Source organism: Ambystoma mexicanum, chromosome 7q (assembly GCF_040938575.1).
Source record: "Ambystoma mexicanum isolate Mex_15411 chromosome 7q, UKY_AmexF1_1, whole genome shotgun sequence".
NCBI classification, from domain to species: domain Eukaryota; kingdom Metazoa; phylum Chordata; class Amphibia; order Caudata; family Ambystomatidae; genus Ambystoma; species Ambystoma mexicanum.
This window is the reverse complement of record NC_090941.1, coordinates 878,434,907-878,461,932: the sequence shown is the minus strand read 5'-3', so window position 1 is coordinate 878,461,932 and position 27,026 is coordinate 878,434,907. Positions and strand designations below refer to the sequence as shown.

The window sequence follows — 27,026 nt, the reverse complement described above, 5'->3', positions numbered from 1 at the left end:
TTGTCTTTGTTTGCCGGTATTTTGTGGGTGAGTAGCGCTGCATGTAGAAGCTAGCTGCTAGTAGGTTTGCGCAGCGCCTTCAATTCGAGCGCGCCTGGTAATGTCTCTCCCTTTCCCTCGCAGGAAAAATTATGTGGTATTAGCACCTCGAGTCTGGGTTCAGCCCTACTGGAGACTTGGTGGTTAGGCAAGTTTGCAAGGAGGCTTTTGGTAAGTATGCACCGCGTAGAGAGAGAGAGCGCAGTGAAATAAGTGTCTGCGTTATTGGAGCGAGCGCAATGAATAATGTCTCTTCTTTTTTACAGGGGTTTGTGCACTCGTGCAACTAACCTGGATTCCAGTGTCGCGGGAAGATTCGGTGTGTATGCGCAGCGTTACTGATGTGCGCGTGTTAACGCTGTTCTTCTTTGTTCTTACAGGTGCCGGTGTAGAAGTCTCCTCTTGACTGGAGATAGCTGCTGCTTGGAGTAAGAACAAGGTAAGCTCAAGCTGAATGATCCAGAGCAGGTAAGCAGAAGCAGGATGATCTGGAGCAGGTAAGCAGAAGCAGGATGATCCGGAGCAGGTAAGCAGAAATGGAATGATCCGGAGCATATAAGCAGATGCTGGCTGATCCAGAGCATTACAAGTGTGTTGCTGATACAGCTCACAGTAAGCAACATGAACACTGGAAGAATATGGCTTATATAGCCAGCCACACCCAAACACTAGAGAGCTCATGAGTTATCATGCACTTCCTGTTTGGCAACAGGAAGTGGTAACAAGGAAGTTACTACAAACACTAGGAAGGAATGAAAGGAGGGATTTGTTATGGGTTCTTTGTGTGCCTATGCCAGGCCTGGCAAGACTCCACCCAGCTTGCCCCAACTACCTGCCCATGACACCAAGCACGAGGCTGGCAGGACTGTACTGTACTGTAGATCCCTAACACGGGTACAACCAGGTATTCAGTTGTCTGAGAGCCTTGTCTTGGGTTGATTAAGCTAAGTATCAAGTAGCACTGCCCTCAAAAACAATTCCCTGGAAAAAAAGACTTGCATTTGGGCTGATTGTGTACCACAATGCCTTGCAGATGTAGCTCAGAACTGGAGGGGAACATCCAGCAATGGCTACTAGGTGGCATTGTGGATTTTGTGGCTTGACTCTATCCTACTTTTATATTTCAGGAGAAAGGTTTTTTTTTGTGCAAGCTTTTTTGAATCCGCCATAACCTTCTTGGTGTATGATTAATTAAAAAACTTTCCATCCATGCTTTTTGTTTTGATGAAAACTCTCATTAAAAACATGGGTTTTTCTACCCCGTGTGAGCACCACAGGCACGTGCCCATCGCATCACTTCCAATGACAACTCGCGGGTCAAAGCATGCATCCTAAAGTTGCCCTTACCCCTTCTTGACCGCTTTCAACAACACCTCCTTTTCTACAGGCGTTGTCCCATCGTGCCTTAAGGAAGCCTGGGTACGCCCGCTCCTGAAGAAACCGTCACCCTTCTGTACATGAGAACCATAGACCCATATAAATTACCCCATATAAATTGTAAGTTGGTACCCCAGCCTCAGCTCTGTCATGACCCTCTGTGCCAGAACTCCACAGTCACCATGTCCTAAATCAGTTTAAAGAATGGAGATAACATTGTTCCTGTGGCTGTGCCCTCTGCCACCACTACTGGGCCCGGGGCAGTGGCCTCCTCAACTAAACCTAGGAAAGGGCAGACTGGTACCTCCAATCCTGGGAACTCCCCATCACCCCTCTCTCCTGTGCACTTATTAACGCCCGCTCACTCTCAGCCCATGTCCTTGACATTCACAACCTCATCACTAATCATTTTCTCAACCTTGTATTCATCAGTGAAAATGGGCTCATGAAGCGTCAGGGCCAGCCCTTTCACTAGCCCTCCCTCAAGGATATGCCATCTTTAGGCAGGATTGTCCCCTTCAGAAAGGAGGAGGGGTAGCTCTTATAGCGAGAGAAGCCATCCCTATCAGGAAAGTGCAAGGTGGAGACCTGGGCTCCAACAGCGATTACCTGCCCCTTAAAAATCAACCATCCCCCAGCTGCACCATCATCCTTCACTTCGTATATCAACCTCCAGGACCAGCCACAGACTTCCAAGATGGTCTACTACATGCCCTATCCAACAACCTAAAGAAAACCTCCAAAACCCTCCTGTTAGGGGACCTCAATCTGGGCCTGTACGATCCATCAGACTCCCAAGCCACATCCTTCAACAAATCCTTATCTGCCCTAGGATACCAACAAGCGGTGAAACTCCCCACCCACTGCAAAGGTCACACCCTACACTGGATGGGCCATCATAACTGCTCCCCCTACATCTCAGCCATCTCCCCTATCCCGTGGTCAGATCATCATGCTATCTCCTTTGAGCTGAGTACCAACAAAGAACCACCACGGCCAGTTCACCCACTCCAGCCAGCCCTCTGCAGGAGCTCTCGACAGTTAACCAAGGAAAGGCTTTTGCCCTATCTCCAATCACCTGCCCTCCAGGCACCCTCTTCGGAGGACCCAAAATACCTTGGCTGCAACCTTAAACACCATCATTGCCAATGCAGTTGATGCCATTGCTCCTCTCAGGAAAGCTAAACAGAATAAACACACTAACGCCTGGTTCTCTTCTGATTTCTTAGAAATGTGTTCCAGAAAAATAGCCTCTCATTCTGCTTGGGTAGCCAGTCGTTGTCACGCCACTAAAGCATCATTTAAGTCCATAGCCAAAGAATATGAAAAAGCCATCATCGCTGCCAAGAGCAACTCTTTCAATACAAGGATTGCCAATGCTAAATCAGGGTCCAAAGAAATGTTTTCCATTTTTAGAGAATTAGAATCACCAGCACCCGCTCCACCTTCTTCTCCTAAAAATGCAGAATTGTGTAATAGTATCTAGTCTGCCATGCTTGACAAACTCAACCTACTTCAAAGCAAGATCATTGCCCATCAACAGGCCATGAGTACACATCAATGACTTCCACTGCAGTACCTCCCATGAATCACCTCAATTCTCCTTAAAAAAATGAACGAACAGGAAGTCATTGCCCTACTCAAAACTATCAAGCCATCCAACTGTAAAGGGGACGTCTGTCCTGCACAGATCATCAAAGACTGTGCTCCCGCGTTGGGCCCTTTCTTGACCGCTTTCAACAACACCTCCTTTTCTACAGGCGTTGTCCCATCGTGCCTTAAGGAAGCCTGGGTACGCCCGCTCCTGAAGAAACCGTCACCCTTCTGTTCATGAGAACCATAGACCCATCACCGCGGTCCCGTTCCTTCTAAAAGTACTAGATCAGGCTGCTTATCATCAGGTCCAAAACTTCCTGGAGACCAATAATCTCCTTGGTCTATGCCAGTCAGGCTCCGCCCAAGACATGGGACGGAAACTGCGCTCCTAGACCTGAAAAATCAGCTCTTTGTGTAAACGGCCCCAGCGGTGGTTAGCCGCCTGGCCACTTCAACTGGCGTGCTTGTGCTGCTACATCTGTGGGTATGCTGTTCGCTGTTTTGTATATCTGTAACTGTTCTCATGCTCAATATGACATGTCTGCTCTCTGTAACCCTTGAGCGATCCTCCATGAAACTGTAACTAAGTAATTTGCTTGCAACAGCGCCTTGATGAATATGGGCTGCAGTGGGCTTTACAAATTCAAACAAATAAAAAAATAAAACAAATAAAATAACCATGATCCATATCACCCTGGTAGGAATCCTATAAAATTACACTTTTCCAGTTGCAAATGTCATGCTGACGACCCACATGGAAAGGAAATAGTCATCGCAGTCAGGCCTGAAGGGTAAGATGCCCCAGCAGGGCAGGTTGTAGACCCTGGGAATTGGGTTAATTGAAGAGGTAACTGGTTGCAGAGGCTGTGTAAGGAAGGGGGGCTCTTGAGAAAAGGGGTTGGGGGGAGGCAATGTTCACCTTTTATACACCTTGGGTCCAGGTGGAGATTCAAGGTGGGGGTATGACGGAAGAAATTGTTGTGTTGCAGCCCAGCTTATAGTGCCTCTTCCCACAAACCAGCTTCAGTACCAAGGGCTGCACATGGCAAAGAGGGGCGCAGCAGCAGGGATGGCACAAGGCATCTGTTTAACCTGACTCAGGCGCTGCAATGTCCAGGAAGTATCACTCCAGCACAGACCCACTGGACCTGCGCTCATTGTGGTGCGAATTATTCATGCCTACCGAGTGTGCAGTTGGTGCAGTGGCTGCATTTACTACGTTGTGGCCCATGCAGGTCAAGTGTGCTGAGCTTAGTGCAAGCTATATCGATCAAGTGTGCTGCACTTAGTGCAATGTGAGAAGTGCAGTCACACAAAGAGAATGAGATCGAGGGTATTTGTGGACTTTGGGCCCAGTCGATTTTGCACCTGTACCACACAACCTTGCATTTTTTCTTAACAGCGCAGATGGGAGACAGGTGAGAATTACAGGAATATTAGAGTTGAAAGATGATGTTTCATGTAAAGGTCCCACCTCAGCATGTTTCAATCTTCAGTGACTTTGACATCACCTTGGGAGGCGGTCAATGGTATTGTTAAAAAAAGGCCCCAGCTGTACTTCTGAGAGTATTCCAGCACTATCACCACATCTTAACCGTTCATCTTTATAAAAGCCCAAATTTGTTTTTTTGTTGCTGGGATTTGTGGCAAAGAGTTGTTCCTACAATCAACTCAGAGAGACTAAAGGTAATAATTTTTACGACCAATAGTGAACAGCCCTCTAAAAACAAGAACTATTAAACAATACACAATGTTCACTTGGTCCCTTGCTTCCACAAGTCCATAGAAGAGTTTAACCCTACTATATGAGATTAGTCACCATTAAATTCTCATAGGCTGCATTTTATCAAACATAGTTATTTATTTTTCATATTTCAACACATAAAAAAACGTTTTATCTTTTTTTCTTTTTTTCTTTTTATCACCACTCCATTTTTATGGAGAGTTGTTCAAGTGTTTATACAGAATCACAAAATCTACAACATTGCGATACACTATCGCTGTGTACATTTATTTGACCATTTAACATTTCACAAAATTCATTTCTTAACCTGGATCTTCAAAGGTGCTTACCTCTATCATAGAGCCAAGCAAATTAGTCCATAAAAACCTTTCACTTCAACTTCATAAAACCCATGTTTACTTTCATACCACATTCGAACCATACCCGACATGTTTCATTCCTTCCACACTTACACACTAATCACAAGGAAATTCTTCAGGGGTAAAAATTTAAGCAACATTCAATCAAATGTACAATCATAATAGTCTTCTTATAGACGTATTCTTCTGTGGGAAACCGCTTTCTATAGGATTCCATCAAACTTTTCTTTAGGGTCCAACCTTCACAATGGAAAAACTGTGGGAAGCAAGTGTGTGATAGACGAAATTTAGTATTCGAAAAACTTATCCCGGTTGACATTTTGATTATGCACAACCTGCTATGTATCGATCATCAGCTGAAGGGTATCATTTTTTAGATTATCACCTTCTTTACATCTAACATGGCATCAACTCCCTGCCCCTTTTAGCATCTAGGTTTGTCTAAAACATAATTCAGCATGTTATCGACTTTTATGTCTCACAACAATGGTTAACAAGGTTATAATTCGCCACATTGTTGTCTCTTATGATGATGTCTTTAACACCTCACTGAGTAATTCGCCAGTTTATAGTGCGTCACCAGGTTAATACATAGGATAACACAGTGTATCTCAATATTTTTACCTTTAGTTAGCTGATTCCTTTTAGTGTGTCTTCTTTGTGAGGTCCTTCCAATTTTTGAAACCAATTTCCAAGGCCCTCTAGTGGTGGGGTTGCTTGACTCTCACACAGATAAAGGTCACTAGAATCACTAGGAGGCGTTCCTATTTGCAAAAAAATCTCTAGTGAGTTAGTTTATAAACCATAGATTGGTCATTATTCTATTTCCCAAATTATTGTGCTATAAACCCACATGCACTCCTTTATACTGACCTACTAAATGTAATTAAACAGATTTCTGTTTTGTTTCATCATTTGTTTATGACGTGTAGCACTTCTTTTGGAATCAGTCTTCTTCCTTTGTCCCAGGGGGAAAGAAAAAACCAATAACTCTGTATGGCGTATTCTAGAGCAATACAAAAAAAAGGGTGGGGGAGAAAAAAAACACACATAAGGTGTTTTGCCTTTATTCTATGGACTTGGGGAAGCAAAGGACCACGTGAACATTGTGTATTGTTTAAAGAGTTGTTCCTTACATAATTTGGTGATGTTTCACTAGTCTGCACCAAATTGTGCATGGATGCCTGTTAGGAACCTCCAGGCATTACTGGCTACATGACATTTGGACACCCCTCCCCTTTCCCCGGATTTCAGCAAAAAGTCCAAATTAATTTTTGTGTTTGTGGGTTTGTGGCAAAGCATTGTTCCTTGTACAATTCCACAGTGTTTCAGCAATCTGCACCTGATTATGCATAGTTACCTGTTAGGACACTCCAGACATTACTAGCTACATGGCATTTGGACACCCCACCCCATTCCCCATTCCCCAGATTTCAGCACAAGTCAAAATTTGTTTTTTTTGGTTTATGGCTTGGCAAAGCGTTGTTCCTTATACAATTCCACACTGTTTCATCAATCTGCACCACATTTTGCATAGTCATCTGTTAGAACCCTCCAGACATTACTAGCTACATGGCATTTGGACACCCCACCCCTTTTCACCAGATTTCAGCACCTTCACACATGAGACGGCTGCATGAAATTGGCAAAACTTGAACGTGGTTGTTAAAGGTCTGGTCCCGACACGAGGAACAAAACTCTAGGTCCAGGCCCTAGGATGCACAGTTTCCAAGATATTTGCACGGAGATGCACCACAATAAACTGCACCATGCCAGGGTGAGGCGACAGGTCGGAAAAAGCATGGAATGTCCCAGTATGCAGCAGCACTCCAACTCTTGCCTCCCCTCAATGTCTGCTCCGGGGTATGTCAGCCACCCACACACGCCCATTCTCAGTGCAGTTTACTTCAAAGTGAAAAGAACATCAAGTGATAAGCGAATCAGAACAGCGACCCACAGGATCAGTATCATGTCTGTCTACAGAACCTGTTTGCAGAACAGGTACTTCAGATAGTTAACAATAATTAGAAAGTACGCCTAAAGCTTCATACACATAGGGAAAGTCTCCCTCCCTGATGAAGGAGCAAGTTTTAGGCTGAATGTACAAGACGATTACTTTAAAGCATGACTAACTCGTAGGGAAGGACTGTGCTGCTGATTTCCACAAAAGTCAGTAGGTAACACTGTAAACCTCCAGTAGACTGGTGCAGAACCCTGTAAGATCACAATGCAGATCCAGGGGACTGATGCATATGTAACTCTGAGGCTGGGGCTCCTAAATCAACAGGCTGCCAGCACATTTGAAAGTGCCCCCCAGGGCTGAAAGCTGCGAGTGAGTGAGCGATTGCTGCAACATTGTGTACTGCCGCCCTTGTAGCCCCTGAGCTTTTATCCAGGGATACAAAGAAAATACCTGGTGCTATAGCTCACCCAGTCCCCCCTGTAGAGACACCCCTGCCGATGGCAATGGCACACCTGTGCGTGTTGCATGGCCATCAAAGAGGGAGCAAGCTGCAGCACATCTTCCCTAGTACCCCAGATTTCCGTGACCACGATTTGGGAGAGGCTCAATGCCATGGAGCAGTAGCAGTAGCATATGGGACAAATAGCTTAGCAACAACTGGGCCATTGTCAGGCCATGAGAGATGCCATGCAGGGGGCATCCAAGTGGGTGGCAAGGACAATGGACAGGCAGAGCAAGTGCATAGGTGAATTCACAGCTGCTATGACTATAGTTTGGCACAGGGTACGGTATCTGGCAGAGGTATTGTCAGCCAGTAATGAGACTGTCCTGAGGGCCATAACTCTCACAATGCAGCAGATCAGGGGGATACTGGCAGCTCCATTTTTACTATGCCCACTGAGAGCTCCGTCTGCAGCACACTGGTGCAGGGATCATAGAGATTGCTGTCTTGCTCTCCACTGTCTGCGGTAGGACACAGCAAGCACAGGCCTGAGTAGACATGGACATGTCACTGTCATTCTGTTCGGGGATGAGGGTGGTGAGAGGGCATTGGTGTTGGGGGTGTGGGTGGTGGGAGGGCATTGTTGGGGATTAGGGTGGTGAGTGGGCATTGGTGTTGGGGATGAGAGTGGTGGGAGGGCATCGGTTTTTCGAGATAGGGTGTCTATATGTTCAATAAATCACTTTGAACTGCAGGCAATGGATCCAGTGATAATTTCATTACAGTGATACATGTTAATACAGTGTAAATGTACAGTCCAGTGACAGGTGCATAAGTAGGGTTTCAAAAACAGTCGTAATTAGGTTCTGGCAGACAATGCATCCTTCTCTCAGTTCTCAACATATATTGTGAGGTGCCCTGTTATCACCTGCATCTTCATCATCATTTGTGTCAGGGGGTGAACTGTCCTCATCTGGAGGCATGGTTATGTGCCACTGTACGCACATGTTGTGCAGCATTGCACACATGACACATATTTTACCTATTTTTGCGGGCCTGTATATGAGTGCCCCGCCTGTCTGGTGTGGGCACCTGAATCTTCCCTTTAGCATTCCAAATGTGCGCTGAATGCATGTTCTGGTCCTTTTGTGTTCCCCATTATAGGCTGTCTCCTGCAATTTACCTGGGTTCCTCACCGGTGTCATCAACCATAGTAACAACGGATAGCCTGAGTCACCTACAACCGTTAGAAAGGACAATGTTGAACATGGCTGTTTGCCTACTAAATGCCAGTTTCAATCACCATTATGCTGGTGGCCTTTGTATGCTTCTGTGCTCATATGTGTTCTGGGGGGACACAGTACTTCACAAGGGGTTAGGGGTGATGCAGTGATGTGAGAAGTTGTTTAATGTGACCACAAGTAGGAGACTGCAGTGTTTCCTGCATCATTGTTCTTGTGTTTGTTCAGGCATCACCCATGAAGGTGATACTATGGCAATGGGGCAAGGGCATTTACTGCCCTATACCTGTCATTGGCAGTAAAGGCTTGTTTGATTCTACAGGGACATTGATTGTTGCCAGGAATCACGTGCCTGCTTTAATGCATGCCAAGATCACCTACAGAGTATTCTCAGGTAACCCTGTGGCCAGCGGTTTATGGGTGATGGGCCATAGGCTCTTTAATGTTATATGTCATCAGGATTTTGGGACTTGTAGTTTCCTCACATTTGTTCTTATGTCTGTCCTCATGTGTGCCTCTGTGCTATATCACTGTCATTTTTACAACTTACCTAAAAGCCAGGTACACTACTCTCTGTGTGTGTTCTGTGAGAAACCTGAGGGTATCCTCACTCCTAGACCCCCTGCATCCCCTTCTCAGGTACCCAGGAAGGGCCATCGCTATTGGATCCTGACCCTGGGGGTGGAGAAGAGAGGGAGGATCACCTGGGTAGAGGGTCCACTGAGGATGGAAGTGGGGTACCCTTAGGCAAGACATGGCATTCCCCTTTTCCAATTCATGACCAAATTAACCCTCACTGACCTTTATGGGCTACTGAAAGACCTCTCCCATTAGTTCTCCACATTTGACATTTGAAAGTACTGAGACGAGGAAGAGGAGCCTGAAAGTAATGAACTCTACACCTTCATTTTACCACTTTGGTACTGGGATCAGGAAGATGCCTGCTGAGTACTGTGAGGGTCAGGCATGTCCCCTCAATCATGGTCATGCAAGTCTAATTAGGCATCTACACCTGCATCCTGTCAAGGGGATGCAGGTGTATGAGGAGAGACCAGTGAAGCAGAGACAGGGGCAACAGGAGGCCTGTGTAGGAACTTGTATACAGGGGCAAGTTGTGGTGGTACATAACGAGGAGCCAGGATGCTGGCCGACATCCCAGAGGTGTTGGAGTCTCTGTGATGGTGATTGAGCAGCTGGGGCTGTGAACAAACAAGAGAGAGAGAGAGAGAGTGGGCGCCATCTGTGCCCACCAAGAAGCAACACAATTGCTGGTGTATGTAGAATTCCAACCAGCTTGTGAGCAGGGAAGGTAGAGGTTGGGGCACCAGCCTGGGAAACAAAAGGAAGCAGCAAGAGCCACTGAGCAAGACGCCGAAGACAGGTGAGTTCTGGGTAAAGACACTCAGAAACTAGTGCTCCGGGCTGCGTTCAAGTAATGAAGCACGGTATGAATGAAAGCTTCAAACCAAGATGAGTGCTACATATTGAATACTGAACTGAAATGGAAGTTTGAAATAGTGCAAAACTATATAAATAGAATAACGAACTGAATGGAAGTTTAAAACAGTGCTAAACTACGCACATTGAATACCGAACTGACTGAAAACCTAAAATGTAACCATGTTGAATACTGAGCTGAAATATAACTTTACCCAATTATCCATTCAATCCACAGCAGTCTCGGAACATCGATGGGCTGAATATCATGGGAACATATACCAATCTACTTTTCCCTCCTGTCTGCCTAAATTTGATAATATACCACTGCAACATCATTTTGCTTTAGATAGAGATGATCTTTTGCGATCCATAATTAAATTGAGTCCATCCCGAGCACCAGGAAAAGATGGTTTATCTAATGTGGTATTGAAGTCTAATCCCGAGATCTGGGCAGACATCTTATAACTAATTTACCAGAAGGTCATGCAGACAGGTATTATACCATATTCCTGGAGGAAATCAATAATTATTCGCCTTTTTAAGAAAGGCGATAGGTCTGATCCAGCAGCGTATAGACCTATTGCCTTGTTGGATACACCAGGAACGATTTTCACAGGATTACTGCTGAAAGAGATTAACTCATGGCAAAATGAGAGGGGTCTAAGAGATTCCTTTCAAACAGGTTTTATCTATGGACTAGGGACAAGCATAAACCTATTGGTCATTAACATCATTAAAGCAAATGAACAACATAGAAAACAGCCGTTATACATGTCTATTGTAGACTTTTGCATGGCGTTTGATTCTGTATCAAGAGAATTGTTATTTAAAAAAATGCTCGATGCTCAGTGCCCAGGGCACCTAATAAAATATATACATCAACTACATACTCAAACATCAGTGCAAATTCATCTAAATACAGCTGGACTACTAACTGCCCCAATAAAAATGGAAAGAGTTCTTAAACAAGGCTGCACCTTTGCCTCGGCTCTTTTTAATTTCTTTATTTCAGATTTGGGTCAGTGTTTTATGAATACAACTTCTGACTCACGGAAATTAGGTACTACTACAATAAAGTGGTTGCTATACGGGAATGACATTGTTTTAATATCAAAAACTCTGTGAGGGTTTCAATCATTATTAGATGCTCTAGGTGGGTATGTAATCAAAAACTGTCTGACCATAAACACAGTTTTGCATCAGAATACACATATGTGGGTCACATGTTATTGTGGGATGTATTGAACCACTAGGCTCTGCCCTGTGACATCACTGTGTGCTGCTTTCACCAGAACCAACAAAATGGCCTCAAAAAGCCCCGTGCGCGCTAAAACCGCTGAGAAGTGCGCAGTTAAACCGGAAAAATTAGATCTCAATCTACTTTGCCTGTGTCAGTGGTAGAACAGGAGACCACACTGCCAAAACCTGTCATTTGGGCTGCCCACAGAGGGAAAATGGAAACTACTGAAAGGCAGTGCTTAATTGCCAGGAAAACTAGAAGTGCTCGAAAATCCGTTTTTCCTTGGCATTGAAATTGCAAAATAATTTGTTCCCAAACATCAGAAAAGATCCAACATCCTTGCCATGTTTTAACTATCACCTTATTTAAGGAATCCACATAAGCGCACTATGTCAGGAAAAGCAGAATCTGTCAGAGAATATCCACATTAAAAGTGTGCTTGTTTAAGAAAATCTGTCAGATGTGGGCGCAGTATCGCCGCCTGCCTGCATCAAAGCTGTCATTTAAGTGCATTAGGAGTTTAAACTTGTGCATTAAAATCAAAGTGTTGAAAAGAAGAGACTTGCCATCAAAAGCAATATAGGTTGCCACTATTTCATTTCTATGTTGAAAAAGACTGCAATTGGAGATATGTTTGCCTGTTTTTAAAATTGTAACTTTAATTTCAACAAAGAACCATGTAACAATTTACCTTAAACTAACCTGGTTCTGCAAAATTTCAAAGAAGCTTCGCCCACTGGGAAACACCCCACCCTTCTCCTTCCCACCGAAAGGGCAGGAACTCTCAGTCGGATGCTAATGAAGAGGGGTAGGAGATTTTTCTCTGCTGCTCTGAGAGAGACAATAGACTTCCTGGATTGAAAGGGTATGCAAATTCAAGTGTCAACAGAAACCCCTGTCAACAGGAAGAGAGGCCTGGTTTGCTCTTGGCCCAGCAAAACTTTGGGGGCGGGCCAGACGGATATGTGTATCCTTAAACCACAAGAAAGTATCTTTTTGAAAAAGACTCACAGAGAACAGTGCAAAATTGTACAAATCTGTAAAATATAGTGTTGTTAACATGAAAATCCTGGTCACATTTTGAAACTAGTTATTGCATTGATGGAGTTATTGATGGCGGGACTCCCTTTTCTCCTGTGCACCTCTTCCTTCGTTGTTCCTGAATTAAGCCTGCAGCCTTGGTCCTGGTTTGTCTGGGAACCAACTCCGGGGTTCTCATTAGTTATAGACGAATTGTGGGGATGAGAAACTTGTGGATCAGTTTAGGCGCTGGTGGGATATGATGATCCAGTGGTCGCTGTTAAGCGAATTAATTTAGACATATGGTAGAGTCAGGTCTTTGTCATTCGTTTGGTTGTTTATTTCATGGTTAGTTAGCACCAATGAAAACATCATAATGGAAATGAATGGCAGTTTTTGACATGGTAAATCGCTACACAGCCGACGCGCGTTTCAAGTCTTTTTCAAGGCCATTTGAGTTAGGGGTTGGACTCCAAATTGTTGTAGACTGGTCCTCCGAGATAAGGGCACCAGGGGGGCACGATAGCCGTTCATTATCCGGGTTTGGCATGTTGTAGTAGGGCGAGCGTTTCTCTGGAAAGCCGTGTGAATGACGGCTTTCCAGAGATGTTTTCAGAACCCGTCAGATCCAGTCCAGAGTGCTGTGCAGTGTCCAGAGTGCCGTGCTGAGTGCAGAACCCGAGCGCCCTGAATTCCGTCCGGTGGGCTAGCAGAATTCCAGTCCAGAAATCTTTGACCAGATCCCTGACGGGCCCATTCCAAACAGTAGTAGTGAGTATCTATAGCATAGAAGTGTCTCTAGTCAGTGTCTTATCCATAAGTAATCCTATCCAAACCCTTCTATTATATCCAGAACTGCATTGTAGAAAATCTTCTTGTTTTCCTAAATCCTTCTCTCATCCCTATAGTCCTTTGGTAATGGTAGTGATAATATCATCTTTGCGCTAATATATTTGCTGAAGAAAGACAAGCGTCTCGGAAGGTACAAACCATCCGGAGACATCGCTGGATTGGTGGCTCTGCTGGCATGTAGCTTGTGGCTTCATAGACTCCCTAGTGCAAAGAAATATTGTTTGTAATGTTCAAAAGTGCATCTTTCATTTGAAAATGTTGACTCTTTCTGAGAAAAAACAACCTCACAAAAACCGTCATAACTTCTGTACCGTTTATGCTAGAAACAAAATTTAAGTGTCAAATTGAAGCTAACATCCTCAGCTTTCCAACACCCAAAACCGCATTCCAACACCTTCTAGTTCTTCCGCAATCGCGCTTCCCGCGCGCGGAAAACTTTGCCGTGAATGTTTCGTTTGGCTAAATTTCATCATGTGTAAAACAGCTGTTCTTTGCATCCGACCTCAGAATTAAGTGTTCAATCTGCTAGTGAATCAATAATCATTGATAGTGTTTATCTGAAACCATACAAAGTGGCTCCCACTAGTTTTGAATCCAATTTAGTGAATTAAGTCCATTTGTCAGTGTTTTTACCCATTCATTCAAAGCCACATTTAAACCATTTTGACCTGTTTGCAATCATTCCTGTTTCTGTCTGAGTTTGCTGGGGGAAAAAGGGATTGAAACTGTATTTGTTGAGTGTATATTCCTGAAACCTGTTTTCTCTACTTCCATCTCTTTATCTTGCATATTGGGGGGATTGAGTAGTGTGCAGGGGGAAAGAGTGACATTGCATTTGACTGAACCCACACAAAGTATTATTGTATGCTGCATTATTTTTCCTATCCATACTCCTTCTGATTAAAGAGATTGTTGATTGTAACATCACCTCCTTGGTGATCATTGTATAAATATTAAATAGTGTGATATATATATTGTGAAATCCATTGTGAAAGAGAGGGGCGTGATATAAGGGTACCTCAGTCAGAAATAAAAGAACTTATAGACAAAAATATATAATTAAGGGTTTCAATTGTGCATCCCACGCTAGGCATTGACTTAGGTGAAGTGCTGGGTTGAAATCACTTACATTATCTAGATCTACCAAGTTATAAACATGCTGGTGCCAGGCTGCCTTACCAACGAGTGGCTAAATTGAAGCCTGACTCATGAATTACTGTTTGATCTTCCAAACATAGGTAATACTCATTGTGACCAACTTCCTATCAGTAAATATGTTGTAATTTCTTGACTGTAGCTCCTCAGAAACTGGGAAAATTAGGCCCCACCTTGCTTTAGATTTGATTTTTAGAATGTTTGGTAAATTACTCTATAGAAAAAATAATTACTAGCACTGGGTCCTATAACTATTTTCCCAAGACTCTGTGAACATTTGCTTACATGTTTCTAGGGATATAGCACCTCTGTGACCTGACTATTAATGTATACTGGTATACCGTTTCATTTGTTCATAACTTTACATTTTACAGTCAACTATGTTTGTTATTTTCTTTCCAATATTTCCTTATATGTTCATGTTCAGTTGTCTTGGTTGCTAATATACATTTTGGTGCCTGCTCTTTTAAGGGCACACAGGCGGCAGAGTGACACAACGCGCCGCGTGTGCACGTAATAAACAGGGAGTGCCACGGATCGCCAGTGCGACCGTGGAGCCTGGACAGAGAGCACTGGGTCTCATGTGCTCTGTATGTTTTCAGGGCTCACAGGGCCGGAGGGGCACACCGGCATCCGTTAACAGTGGCGAGGTTGCGTGGTCGATCCTGCGCGTGAACCCGCAAGCCTGAGGCGTGAGATTTCTTGGGAGCATTTTCTCCAGATTTCCATGCCCAACAGTTCCAGAATTTTGAATATGGAAAATAAATCTTCTTCTGCTTTCAAAACAGTGGATGATTGAACTGATAACATCTACTGAAATGCGCTGCTTCAGAAACTTATGAGCTCCAAAATCACCTTGCATCCTTGCAGAGGCAATACGATACTAGCTCAATACTACTGTTACCATGAAAACCATGGAATCAAATGTTAACATATAATTACGAAACAAACCAAACATGTGTCTGTGTGTCAGCATGGTGACAACTGGACACACCATCCATTTGACTGTCCATCTGTATAAGGAACTAGCTACAGGATATGCTATGCGCATTGATCCTTTCAGGTTGAAGTACCTAATTTACTCAACTCCTTTTGTGAACTTATATACTGTTAATGGTGTGTCTTCATCACCAGATATTGCCATTTTCAATCACACGATAGAAAGAATTAGAGTGTGAACGACAAAGATACCTAAATATGAACTCTTCTGTTTGCAGGCAATGTTATCCTTGAGAGCCACGGTGGATACCTTTGCAACATACCCGGTGCTGATACAGCAGGAACTGGCCAGAGTGGGCTGGTACGAATGGTATGTTTGATTTGAAATTCATTGAGCAAACAGAGTTAATGCCACATGATTATTACTTGCAAGTATTACACAAAATAGATACATATAACTCGACATAGTAACTGATTATACTTTTCTTTTTTATTTATATCGCAATGAAGTATTTGTTGGCTGATTCTTTTGTTCGTTTTTGATTTGTTCCCTATTTGACCTCATCTATGCTCGTTCTGCTGAACCCCAAACATTTTACTTCCTAAGAACCACATGTTGAAGTTCAGGGGTATCCTGCTTTAGATTTCCTTTGCCAGGATCCGCATTTGCTCAATGAAAGCCATTCATGTTTTAATTGGACATGCTTCAGCAGGTGTGACATGGCTAACGTTGTTCCACACTCCTGTTAAATCACTCAGATATAAGCCATGTGTTCTTAAACACAGAAGTGAAGGCACATTGCATCCAGTAAACATAAACCAGGCGACTCCGCTATACTTCACCAATACCACCTTGCTGAGGATGACACAACTGATGCCTGCTGTATGCAACTTAAAATACCCAGACATATTTATAAAATAGAGAAAAATACTTACCATTAAACTTGTAGAATATTTCGAATAACGTTAAATATCTATCTTGCACAAGTCTTGGAATTTATTTTCTGTATTAATATGATTTGGAAAATCTCATATAGCCCACACAAGCCACAGGATAGCCTTTGTAATATAAAATGTTCATCTGTGGTGAAGCTGTGGCATTCTTATGCAACAGGGCGTGTGTCTGCCAAGAAGGATTAAGAGAAGCTCTCTCCATTGTACGGGCAAGGGGAAGAGCTTTAACACTAAGGACCTACTTCATGGCACATTTCGCGGGGTGCAAAGTGACCTTACACCAGTGCAAAGTGAATGTGAACCACGCTAATAGTTCCATTAATTAGGCATTTATGTGTGAGTTAGAATGTCGTGATATCACGTGATTGTTGGTGGGTGACTGTGTTCTATGTGTCCCAAGAGTGACAGTTAGTCTGTTAGCTGGCTGGATGGATGTACCAGTATTTGTCCCTGGATCCAACTTGTGCGCACACAGTCATGGAATAAACTTACCATCAATTTACATCCTGACTCCAGAGTGGTGTGTGAGCAGAAGAACCCCATTACTTCACTGGCGATGAGGAGGTCATGGCTGCTGAGTAGGGGGCGCGAGGGGTACAGGATACTGCCCTCCAGAACCTACATTCATCCGGGAAGGTGCCAGCTGTGCTTGAGACCAAATGGTATTGGTACTGGTAAAACCTGCATGCTGGGGGTGCAGGAGCTGCAGTAGGGTTAACTGCTGCAGCAGGTCGGAGGTCGGGGCCTTTGAGGAGTACTTCCCTGGTGGGCAGTTACAGCTGATGTTGAGAGGGCCTGTTGCTTTGTGAAGCAGGCAGGAAATGCTGTGCACCCTGTGGTCCAGACAAGTGGCGAAGGAGAGGACCGGTCAGCTGGAGCAGAGGGGCAGGCGCAATGTCTGTGGAAGAACCGGACCAGACATAGTGGTCTGTTGTGCTGGTGGGCGTGCAGCACTGGGAGTTTGTCAACAAGTGCTAATTGGGTGCAGAGGAGTTTGAAGCTCTTCGTCAGGTACAGTGAGCTTGGCAAGCGTTGGGGGCTCGGAGGTATGCTCATGTCCACAGGCAGTGTACTAATGATGATGTTGGTTGTTAAGGGGGCAGCATCAAACGTCCCATGTGATGGCGCAACCATGGAAAAGGAACGTTGCCATGGAGATTCTGCATCTAGTGGCTCATGTGATGGTGCAATGATGGAGAGGGAACGTTGCAAAGGAGATCCTGTGCATGTCAGCGATTCACACATGGGAAATCAGCCAGGGGATGGAGAGTTGTTTTCGGTCATGTCCTTCTACGAAAGTGTGCCAAGTTCATCGTGTGGTCACGTCTGGCTGTGGGAACATAGGAGATTGCGGCACAGTGTCCCATCATCAGGTTGGGGCAAAGCAGCGGATCTGTGCTGCTTTGGAGAGCAGCTTGGAGGTAAAAGTAAAGAAAGGCTGCGTATCCCTTTTGTGTGCGTGTGTGGGGGGTGGACGGTTCTCACTGTTTTGACTTGAATCGAGGCTCAGAGTGTCCTATTTGCATGGCAGGGGAATTTTCAAGCCTGGTGGTTTGTCACGGATGCTTCAAGTTTATGACCAATTTGCGTGAATTAGGATTTTTTGGTGGGGGTGGTCATGGGTTCATGTTTTGTCTGGGGCCTTCTAGACAATGTAGTGGGTGTTTATGTTGTTGCCCGTGGGTACCTCTGATAGGTATAAAAGTTTATGTCAATTGTATTATGCTTAATATGTTTTCCTTTTCAGGGGAAAGTATGGACATCCAGGAGCGCGGAGTTTCCTTGCATTTGGGGATATGCATTGAATTTTTTTTCTGCAGGTGTCTTATTTTATTCGGGAGCTGACATTCTTTTGGACAAATGGGTGCGGGGAGCTGATGATGTTTACCCGTGTCTTTGACATCTGGGTGTTGGACGTGTAATGGACCTATACGGGCACAATGTGCTTTTCATTTAGAATGTTCAGTCCATACATATTTTGGGTTTTTGTTTGGTTTGTATTTGCCATATTGTATGTCTTGTCCATTTGTTGTGAATGGTGTAGGGTGTATTACACGATGTTCTGTAGCTTTGTGATGGCTGTTGGTTATGGTTATTTGGTTTACAGAATGCCGGGTGGGTTCTATAGGTTTGTGATGGCTGTTCGTTATGGTTATTTAGTTTACAGAATGCCGGGTGGGTTCCGTAGGTTTGTGATGGCTGTTGGTTATGGCTGTTGGTTAGGTTCTCACTGTTGGTTACAGTGCTTGGTGTGTATATTTGTCCACCTGTTGTGAATGATGTAGGGTGTATTACACAATGCTGGGTGGGTTATGTAGGTGTGTGATGGCTGTTGGTTACGACTATTTGGTTTACAGAATGCTGGGTGGGTTCTGTAGGTTTGTGATGGCTGTTGGTTATGGCTATTTGGTTTACATAATGCCGGGTGGGTTTTGTAGGTTTGTGATGGCTGTTGATTACAGCAATTTGGTGCCACCATTGGTTACAGTGTTGCTGGTTGACCTACCTGTGTAGTTAAGGTCGGTGTTGAGGTGTCCACATTAGGTGAGTGGTACCTACACAAAAGAATGTGTTTTGTGTAAGGAGGGAGTGGACTTGGTGGTTTCCATTTGGACTTGGAGTCTTCCATTTGATGTTGGAATTTGCCATTTCACTGTTTTCTCTTTATCACTGATGCATGTGCATGTCTAGGCGTACATATGCATGACTGTGCGAATTTGGATGCTTCATTTGGTATGCTGAGCGATCATTGCTTTTTTCATACAAAAAAAGCTCATTGCAAATAGATTCATTAGAACTATTTTTTTGTTTTAGAAACACTTTTTAAAAGTTTTTTTTTCAGAGGAATGGCCATTATGGGAGGCATTGACTACAGAGGCTGGGGGGGCGGCCTGCGGGGGGCATGATTTCATAATGAATTTAGCAGTGCAAAAGGAGGACATAAGCATGTTCCTCATGTGGCAGGGGGGCAGTTGCAAGCAACATGGCAGAGATTTCAGAAGTGGTTAATGTTTGGAAGGTGGCCATCACAGAGACGCAAGTGGTCTTGAAACACACACATGAGGGTGCAAATGAGGAGGATGTTATTGAGGAGCAGCATATTTGGGAGGAGGCTGAGGGAGAGCACCAGCCTGTGGTGGTCCCCCAGTGGGCATGAACCTATCTGAGGTGGAGAAGAGGGACAATTTGGAGTACGAGGAGAATGTGGAGGAGCCTTGCACCACACCTGCCCTTGCAGGGTGGGCACAGCAGGCACACAAAGAAAATACCTCTTCCACTTTACACAGTTCATAAGGTCAGTCAGTTCTTAAGGTAGGTCAGACCTACCTCTTCAGGGTAGGTGGCAGTGTCAAGAAAAGAGGCGAGGCAGAGAATCAAGCAGATGAAGAATCACATTTGTTGATGGAACTGCCAGATTTACAGAGTGAAAGAGTCCACCTCCATGATGTATTCCTCCAATTATCCAGCTGCCACTCCAGGGATGGTGTAGATTCAGGCAAAAGTCACCTTCCATGGCTACGGTGCAGCACCATCTCATCATTCAGCACCCCTTGCAAAATAGTAGGCAATGACCGAATCTACAAAGCCTGCCCAGTCAGTGCCACTGGCACTGGTGACTGTTGGCAACCACGGTCCTGTGTTATTGGTGCTCATCTAATAGGCATTTGGAGGCATCATGCCAATGACAGTTCATGTACTTGGGATCCATCTGTGGGATCAGCTGAGGAGGTATGCAATCATATATTCCTCGCATTTCCTGGTGCTTCACAGTCGGGGGTGGACTCTACAGCATTAGGGGCTACCATGGTATTCATCAGAATAATCCTTCAATCCGTAGATAGTTGAGTATGCGTAAAGGAATGAGGAAGGAATGAGGAAGTCATGGGGTATCGTCTGTTCTCTTTTGGAGACTCCAAACACATGAGAGTGCCATCCCTTGGTGGGAGAGCCGGTGAACATCAGGGGGTGGCTGCACTCTGTGGGAGAGCCTGTGATCTTTAGGGGTGACTGCACTCTGCAGTAGAACCCAAGAGATCCAGGGTGCACTCATTGCGATCATGACAGCAGCAGGGCTACAAAATATTACTGTCACAAAAGGCAATCACACATGTGCAGATGCTGGCCTCCAGTCTGTCATTGACCCATGTGTATGTAAAATGTCTCAGTCACTGAAGACAATTTTACATCTTCTCCCTATTTGCTGGGCCCACACTGCTTGCAAACGTTTCGACAAGTGTCAGATTGTGAAATGTGGGCCAGTTGCTTTTGTTCCTAATGCCTTTGTTTTTTTTTATCCGATTGATGTAGTAAGTGCTGCAGCAATGCTTCCTTGCATATTGGTCCAGTGTCTCTTCCTTGTGATGTTTGCTGCAAAGTCTCCTCCTCTGACACTTGCAGGTGAAAAGAAGCCACTTTTACATTAAAACACAGATCTATGAATGAAAACAGCAGGTACAAAGTCATATCTCTAATTCCAACAACCCGTGGATCACCATGGTTGCATTAGGTCCCTCACTAGCTGTTATACTGCACCTGCTAAGCCCCAGCTCTCACCAAGTTGGAAAGGTTCAGCACAAGCAAAAACGCCAGAGAGAGACCTTTACTCAGCATTTCACAAATTGTCTTTGATTGATTAAAGTGCAAACCTAGCTCAAGAGCTGTAGAGCACTTTACGGCAGCAGGGTTCCCTCACTGGGCTCATAAGGGAGGGCTGGGTTGAAAAATACATGTTTTTAGGGGTATGTGGAATTGAAGGATGGTGGGGGTATTTTACTTTACTTTCTGAGCCCCTGCTGGGATTGAGTTCTGGGTGGTCGTATGTGGCGGGTGAAGGGCTGCTTGTCTTCTCTTTACTCACTTAGACTCCAACTTTGTGATGGTTTTACTATGTCAGGTGGGAGATCGTCCAGAGGTTTGGTGTTTCATTCAAGACTACTTTGTATGTGATTCATGCAGTTTTTAATATGATCCCCCCCAATCCCCATGGAGGGGGAGCCATTGAAGCTTGCACATGTTTGGAGTTATAAGTTTGAATTTGCACCCTCTTGTAAGGAGGCGAGCTGCAGTGTGATGAGCTTCCTGAAAGAGACCAGGTTGCCAGCTCCAAGCACAGCAAGGAGGGCATATCCCTCATTGATGTGAGATCATGAGGGATTAGACCACAGTGCAGAAATAAAGCAGGGGAATATAGGGCTTTAACTTGCAGTGTGTGGTGATCTGCAGTCACATGATTTGCGACATTTTGGCTCTGTGCATTCAGGAGAAAGGGCTACTGTGACAGTTGGGGGTGAATCCTTCCAATGAAATCGTCAAGCTATTGTTGTGCAAGGTTTGGTTTGGCGGGAGGGACCCATGAGGATTAATTCAGTGTTGGTAGAGTTCAGTCTGAGGCAGGCATTTGACATACATGTTTGGATGGTGGCCACAAAAAATCACAGAGCTGATCAATGTCCAGGGTGCCACTGACCTTAAGGTACATCTGAGTGTTGTCAGCATACTGATGCGTGGCTATGTTGGGGTCATATAGGAGAATTCCCAAGGCTTCCATATTAGGTGGTTGGCTTTATCAGAGACAGCTGAGAGGTTCTAAGAGGCTAGATGGCACAGGTCCCCTGTGTCTGTGATTTGCAGTACATCATCCACCACTTGGATGGTTGTAGTTTCAGTGTTGCATTTGGAGTGAAAGCTGGACTGGTAATAGCAGAGGAGGGCTAGCTGGTCCATTAGTTTGGCCTCAACGCATTCTTGATTAGCTTCCAAATCAGCGAGAGGCTCTTGATGGGTATGTAGTTGGATAGGTCCTCTAAGTCAAGCAAGGATATTTTGAGAAGGAGTCATATGAGATCTGTAGTCAGACCCTCTGGGAATACACCTTCATTGAGGGAGGCGTTCACAATACTGAGTAGTGCATTGAGCATTGGGCTCGTGTTATTTAAGGAATGAGGATGAGAGGAAATCATCCAAATAAGTGGTAGATTTACAGGATGCAAGTGTGCCTGAGAAAACCTTAAGAGAGAGAAGGGGGAAATCGGTCCAGGTGAAGTGACCAGAAGGGAATGGCTAGTGGGTTCCTGTCTGGTTTTGAGGTGTCTGATATCTCTGCTCCTGTCAATTTTGTTAAGGAAGACCATACTTTTTTTTAAATTTCCATGAACAACAGCTTTTTAACACACAGCAACAGAGAAAAACATACAAAAAATAACATCATCCAATAACACCAAACAAAACTAGAAATCACTAGAAATTTCCTGCAGAATGAGTACGTTTCCAACACATTAACAAACCTTCTCCAAAAAAAGTTAATATAACACAAGGTGCATGGTTCCCTCCTTAATTAGCTCCCATAGTACCTCGCCTGAATAAGGGTAACTTAAACCAGCAGCAAGTAGAGCCATGGCCCGTTGGGCCTTCAATGACTTACAAAGAGACAACAAGTGTTTCACAGTCTCATGTGCACCAGAGCCACATAGCCGACACAGCCAATGGGGTCTGGAAATGTTCACCCATGGACCTGTCACCTCCAGAGTTTTAACAGAGTTGTTTTTTTAACTTGAGGTAATCCCATGCCAGGGAATTACCGACAAATAGTTTGATGAACTTTGGGAGACAATCCTGAGTTAGAATATACTCAGTGAATATTTCAAACAAGGTAGCAGGCGCTCCTTTCCAGAAAGAACATGGCATGATAACCTGTTCTATATGGGGTTGCTAGTGGTACTCTTGTTCAGAGAGGAATTGCCATAGCATTTCGGTGCTGGGCTGCCCATGTGGGCGAGACAAAGACTGATATGCAAATGGATATTTCCCATCTGTGAAAGGTACAGTGAGCAAAAAGCGTGTGCTGCAAACTCTCATCTCAGAACATGTTATCATGCCATGTTTTTTCTGGAGAGGAGCGCCTGCTCCTTTTTTTAAATACTCAGTGAATAGTCTACTATTCATCTTGGTTGACAGATGGGCAATATACTGCTAAAAAAAATGAGCATAAACCGCCTCTTGCATGGCTGCCTTAAACTGAGAATAGGACCAATAGAAAGAAGCTCTGGGAGCCAATGCCAGCCATCGATACGCCATAAGGAGGATGCGGTGAAGTGCACTGCCCTGTAAGTGATCAAACTTGCTCAAGGCAGCCTAATAAATTATGAAATTCAATGTGCGAACCTCTGCATTAGCCAGGCGCCAAACGGCATTCAAGAAAGACAACTGTTGTCTTGCCTTGCAAGACAAAATGCCAAACTCAAGGAAAATAGTCTGCACCGGAGCACGAGTAGGTAACCTAGAACAGGAAAGCAGGAACTATTCACGTTATGCCACTCACTGCCAAAGTGCCAGCCTTCAGCCCCATACATGAGAACAGGGTTAATCTTAGCCAGAAATAGCTGGGCCAAGATTCCAGCAGAATAGCCTCCTCCAGTATGAGCCAATTTTCCCACAGACCCAATGGCCTGCAAACACCTAAGCTTGACATAGGCAAGGTTAGAAATGCCAAGCAGGCCTTCCTCAAAATGGGTCCCAAGTATTTATATTCCCTAACAACCTCATGACGAACCCCCTCCAAATGCCAAGGCACCATAATCTTGTGGCAGCCGGGTGGATGGAATACCATAACCTTAGTTTACTGGTTGTTAACCATGAGATCCAAAGAGTCCGACAATCTTTTCAGGGAGTCAAGGGATGCTTGTAAGCCCACGGGAGTGAGATCAAGCAGGATGATATCATCCGCATATCTGAGCCATTGAAGGGGGAAATCGCCCAATTTAGGGGGAATCGAGGTAGGGTTTACCAGGGCGGGGCCCAAATCTGCAAGATATCAAATAAACAGAAAGGGAGCAAGAATGTAACCCTGTATTAGGCCCTGTACCAATGGTATCCAAACAGAGGTCGATCCAGATTGGTCCAATCTGACCTTGACCCTGCTCTTAGAGAGTAGAGGATAATCATGGACAAAAGTCCAGCAGGGGCATTCCAAACAGATAGTTTCCGCCAAAGCTTATTACGGTTGACAGTACCAAATGCCGCACTAAAATCTATAAGAGCTGTATATACAGGACACAGGTATAGACGCGTTACAAATGCCATATCATATCATATCAGGTGAATCAGCCAAGCCTGCTGGATGCCAGTCTGGAGTGCAAGGCTATTAGTCATCGTACTTAGACCGCACTGGAAACCAGTCTGATTGAGTGAAATAAGTTTAGCCTCAGTGGCCCACATTTATAGATAATCAAGAAGCATGCAAGCAAATGTTTTAGAGGAGACATCGAGCATTGCAAGGAGGTGATAGTTACCAGGAACAGAACATTTGCGCCTCTTCCTAATAAGGACAATGATGCTGTCTCTCCATGAGGAGGGAATAAGTTGGGATTCACTAATTCACCGGAATAAACAGTCTAGTACAGAGGCCCAACTGTCAGCATCTTTTTTTAATACATCACTGCAAATTTCTTCCTGACCGGGGGCTCATGAAGCATTAGATCTGGTAATAATCCTCATGATGTCTACTGGGGTGATTGTAATACCATCTGTCTAACAGAAGGCCACCCCCATTAGTTGTTTCATCCACTCCTCCCGACATTTTTGCCACATGTTCAACCTAAGCATGGGTGCCCAAGAGATCACGCTTGGGATGGTCACCAGCGACAACATTCCAGAATTTACATGAATCCTTATTCATTTATTTTTGCATTTATTACAGTGCACAAAACCCTTGGGTATCTAGGCGCTAGTTACATTGGAGAAAATCGGGAACAGAGAAAAATTAGAGAGAGCTGGATCCACCAGACAACGCCGGAGAGAGCACTCCAGAACATACCAGTGCTGTTTCACCCATTTCCGGTATAGGAGTTTGGCTTTGTTAAGGCACCGGGCACTAGAGACTACAATATCATTGTAGGAATGTTGTTGTATATGCCGAAAAGCAGTAAGTCTCTTATTCCTGGAAGCTCTCCTTCTAAAAGTAGAGTTAACAAAAGTAGAGATTACATCACCAAAATCCTGGATCACGTCAAGAGCACTGGTGCTAAGACCGTCAACACTCTTAAAAGAAGAATGATCAATGAAGGAGGCCAATGCAACACGAAGATATGCAAGATATGCAAGATTCGCTCATTCCAGGATATACGATTTAGAAAAGGGTTCACTGTTATATCGCCATTAGCCTCAAGGACCAAAGTTGATTGAACAAGATTTAAAGTCAACACAAGACAGGAATGATCACTCTCTAAGCGAGGGTGAAATACCATGTCAGCCACAAAGCCGAGATCATAGGCCATGAAACTATAGTCCAAAGTCCTACAGGTATTTGGGCCAAAATGAGTGCATTTAGGCAGACAATCCGATTAAGTAGGGCCATTAATCATAGTGAAGCCAAAAGAGTAGAGACGTGTAGCCCACTCCAAACCCCTGCAACAAGAGTGAGAAAATGGACTGTGGTCAGCAGAGGAGGACAACAGTTGACCATCAGAATCAGCCACATTGGGAGGTGCTGGGATACACGTTTTAAAATCCCCACACGATGATACAAGCAGAACAAGGGGTCACATACCAATGAGAGTCTCAATCTCAGATAGAACCAAGCCATGAGCATATCTATACGGGGGGCCTTAAAGATTAATAACAACAACCTCCATAAAAGGGGGCGGTAATCCCGGCCATTAAGATGTTGGGGGTACATGTTGGTAGTTACACCATTCTGAGACAATTTCTGGCACCCATTACCACCCTCCTTTAGGCCAACCGCAGGGACACTGGATGGCCGGTTTGTGAATGAAATGCCACCCATCAACCACAAGCGGTTCTACTAGCCAAGTTTCCTGAATGACCACCAAGGAATGACGTTCCAGATCGTCAATAAGGCCACCTTCTTCAAATATGTGATAGTATCCATGTCTATTCCAGCTAATAAGCTTCACCAAAGAGGTTGGGGCCACAAATAGAGTCCAACGCCCCTCTTTGGGCAGCCAGTTTAATCAGCCATGCCCAGTGGCTATCCTCCCGCGTCTGATTCAACCCGGTTGTTGCCCAAGTGGCGAGCTAGGAACTCTGGTATACAGACGGCGATGGGTCAGACTAGCCATAGTTCTCTCACTGAAATTCACTGGGTGATTTCCTTTACCATATAGGGAGTCAATTAATGAACACTCATATACAACCCGATTAAAAGATGTTGCATGTTCTAAGATGTAATCCATTGTTTCCCCAGAGAAAAAATAGACCAACGCTGTTGCTTTTGAAGAGTATTCACAAAGGTCAACTGTCTTAATATCGTCGCTCTGGAAGAAACGGAGTGCAGTGATACAGTGAACCAAGTCAAGCAGCCAGGAGAGATTTAAAAACTGTCCATTAGTGTCACCAAAGACACACTGAATTAGAAGAGCTTTAGTGTCGAAAAAACAGCAATCTATGCACTCTTAGTTACAAAACAGCAATCTATGCACATCACCCTGAGACTGTGCTAAAGAAAGTAGTGGACAGGATGCAGGGGCCCTTCCACCAGAGTGATCCGAAAGAACCACACATGGAGCAGAAAGGGTAAGACCACCCTCAGTATGGAGCAAGGATTGTACAGTGGTCCTATCCAAAACTTTTGAAATTAAGCCAGCACCAGGTGAGACAGTTTTAACTGGCGCAACAGGCAGGGAATTCACAATCAAAGGATTAGACAGT

General features: G+C 44.5%; 1 protein-coding gene across 1 annotated transcript in view; it reads left to right on the top strand.

Annotated features, from left to right (window-relative positions):
* The window catches only part of LOC138528089 (uncharacterized), an 840,778-nt gene that overhangs the window by 130,880 nt on the left and 682,872 nt on the right, over positions 1-27,026 (top strand). The window contains exon 4 of the mRNA XM_069639536.1: positions 15,686-15,777. Coding sequence (XP_069495637.1) covers positions 15,686-15,777 — 92 coding nt within the window. The remainder of the gene's footprint in view (positions 1-15,685; positions 15,778-27,026) is intronic.